At 50.6% G+C, this 2,172-nt stretch overlaps 1 protein-coding gene across 1 annotated transcript; it reads right to left on the bottom strand.

The window, feature by feature from the left end:
- Window positions 1-84: 84 nt before the first annotated feature.
- PpBr36_11519 (uncharacterized protein) lies at window positions 85-816 on the bottom strand (the record flags this gene model as incomplete). Its single annotated transcript, XM_029898619.1, has 1 exon — window positions 85-816. A coding segment is annotated over one exon (732 nt), but the record flags the coding sequence as incomplete, so codon positions are not given.
- Between the last annotated feature and the right edge of the window lie 1,356 nt (window positions 817-2,172).

Here is a 2,172-nt window from a genome sequence, read left to right as displayed (position 1 = left end):
CAAGAAGTCGGGGAGAGTTAACAAAAGAGAGAGAGAGAGAGAGAAAAAAAAAAAAAAAGAGAGGCGGGAAAGATGCCAGCGTACAACTTTGTCCTGGGCCTCTTTCAAGAGCTTTCTGTGGTGCGTCACAGCAAGGGCGCGTGCCTCAGCCGAGCCGTGGAAGAACAGACCGATTATCATGACGGCGCGGGTGAGCAGTTCGGGTTGCTGGTTACTCATAAACGTGTCTCGGTGTATCAGGGGCCAATGCGGGTGGAATACCGTGAAGTAAGTTTCGGCCAGCTGCTTGTTCCGTGGATCCTGCAGCGCAGTTGGTGGTGGTGGCGGTATCGGCGCCCGTGGTGGTGGCGGTGTTTGTACTTCGAGATCGGGCGGAGACGGCATGAACTGCGTATAGCCTGCCATGGAGGCGATATGCTGCTGGTCTGCGGTTTGGACCGAGGAAAGGTCGCCGCCGCCTGTGTCTACGGCCATGTCCATATCCATGATGCTCAGAGTCGGCACCGCATCCATGCTGACTTGGACATTCATTGTGTCCATGGTCATGACGGCATCTTGGACGGTACTGACCTGCTCGACGGGCTGAAAAATTGGCGGATATACCTTGCGGGCATCATTATCGCTGCCACCGCCGCCGCCGCCGCCGCCGCCGCCGCCATCTCGTTTTGGATATGCACAGTCCCGGCCCCTGTCGGCGCACGGCGAGCAGATGGGTTCCCTGCCGTCGCAGCGCGTCTTTGACTTGTGGCAGTTGACGCAGGCCTTTGCCACGCGGGCTGGGAGCGGACCTTCGGCGCGAGGGCCATGGAGGTTCATGTGACGGCGGAGCGTGTCACTGCAGCAGAAGCCCAGGAAGCCGGTGGGAGGGTCATGATTATATGTCAGCGAAAATAAAAATTAGAAAAAAAAAAAAAAATCGGCTGCTTGATTGGTATTTTTTTTTTTAATTGTTTTGTTTTAGTTGGGGCGGCCCTCGCGGCTTGGTTTGTAATTGGACGATATATAAAAACCGGGGACTCGTCCGGTTTCTTTTAAGAATCTCGCTCGGAACCACTGCGTCGGGACCGTTTTTTTTTTTTTTTTTTTTTTTTTTTTTTTTTTTTTTTTTTTTTTTTTTGGTGCTCTCGGTCTCGAGTCGCTGTCCACCACCAAGAAGAAAAGAAAAAAAAAATTATTGCGACAAATCAAGCTGGGATGGTGGCGGCAGGTGGTTATCTGGAGATCGACAACAGAATATCTTGGCGTCAAGCGTCAAGCGTCAAGCGTCTTGAGGTCGCTGATGTTTCTCGCCAAGCTGAGCAAATCCAATTCAAGTCAGTTGCAATGAGGGGAACGCGACATGCGATGTTAGCGTCTGCCGGATCGTAATACTCCGCAAGCCAGAGCTAAAACCAGACAAACAAACTTGAGCTACTGTACTGCACACCGTTAACGGCTTTGAGAATCAATCGAATCAATCGAATCAATCAATTTAATTCCAGCAGATACAAGTCAAGCAGTGTGGGCGCACATGGCTTATTTGTGTCTCCTTCCAATTCCCGCTTCGCCAAGGTCAATTCCCCTGCAGTTTGCCGTTCCTTGTAGGGGGAAAATCCCCCCCAACTGCCGCGGGCAACCAGGCCAACCAGTAAATGGCCGATGGATTTGGCCTATGAGCCATGCTTATTCAACTGCCTAACTTGGTAAGCGATATTATGATTTTCTTTTCCGAGCATTCGACAAGAATCTGTCTTGCCTCTACATACTCTTCGACATATCCCATTCAAGTGATTTAAACGCCTGAAAAAAAAAAGTTAAAATAAAAGCTTCTTGCGCTGTCGACCCCACAAGGTTTTTTTTTTTTTGTCTTTTTTTTTTTAGCTGCGCTTATGATGTCAGAAGAGGGCTGGCTGTCTCACAGACGGACGGACGACCTATGCATGCGTTTTATGGCCGCGCGCTGGATACCAAAAAAATGCCCATGGCTTGCCAAGTCTCCGGGGAATGGGGGTTTCTTGCCAACTCCATCATCTCCCCTCAGATAAGCATGGCCGGACCAAGACACCAAGCCACTGGGCCCTTTGGACGGTAAAATTAGCCTACCAAGAAAGCCATGCCTTTTGTACTTTAACCCAAATCGAGAAACGTCCTCCGTTGCCTTGCCAGGCCGAACGGGAACTAGTGTCTGGGCAA

This window comes from Pyricularia pennisetigena (genome assembly GCF_004337985.1).
Source record: "Pyricularia pennisetigena strain Br36 chromosome Unknown Pyricularia_pennisetigena_Br36_Scf_69, whole genome shotgun sequence".
Taxonomy (NCBI): domain Eukaryota; kingdom Fungi; phylum Ascomycota; class Sordariomycetes; order Magnaporthales; family Pyriculariaceae; genus Pyricularia; species Pyricularia pennisetigena.
Note: the sequence above shows the minus strand (reverse complement) of the source record. Positions and strands in the feature narration are given on the sequence as shown.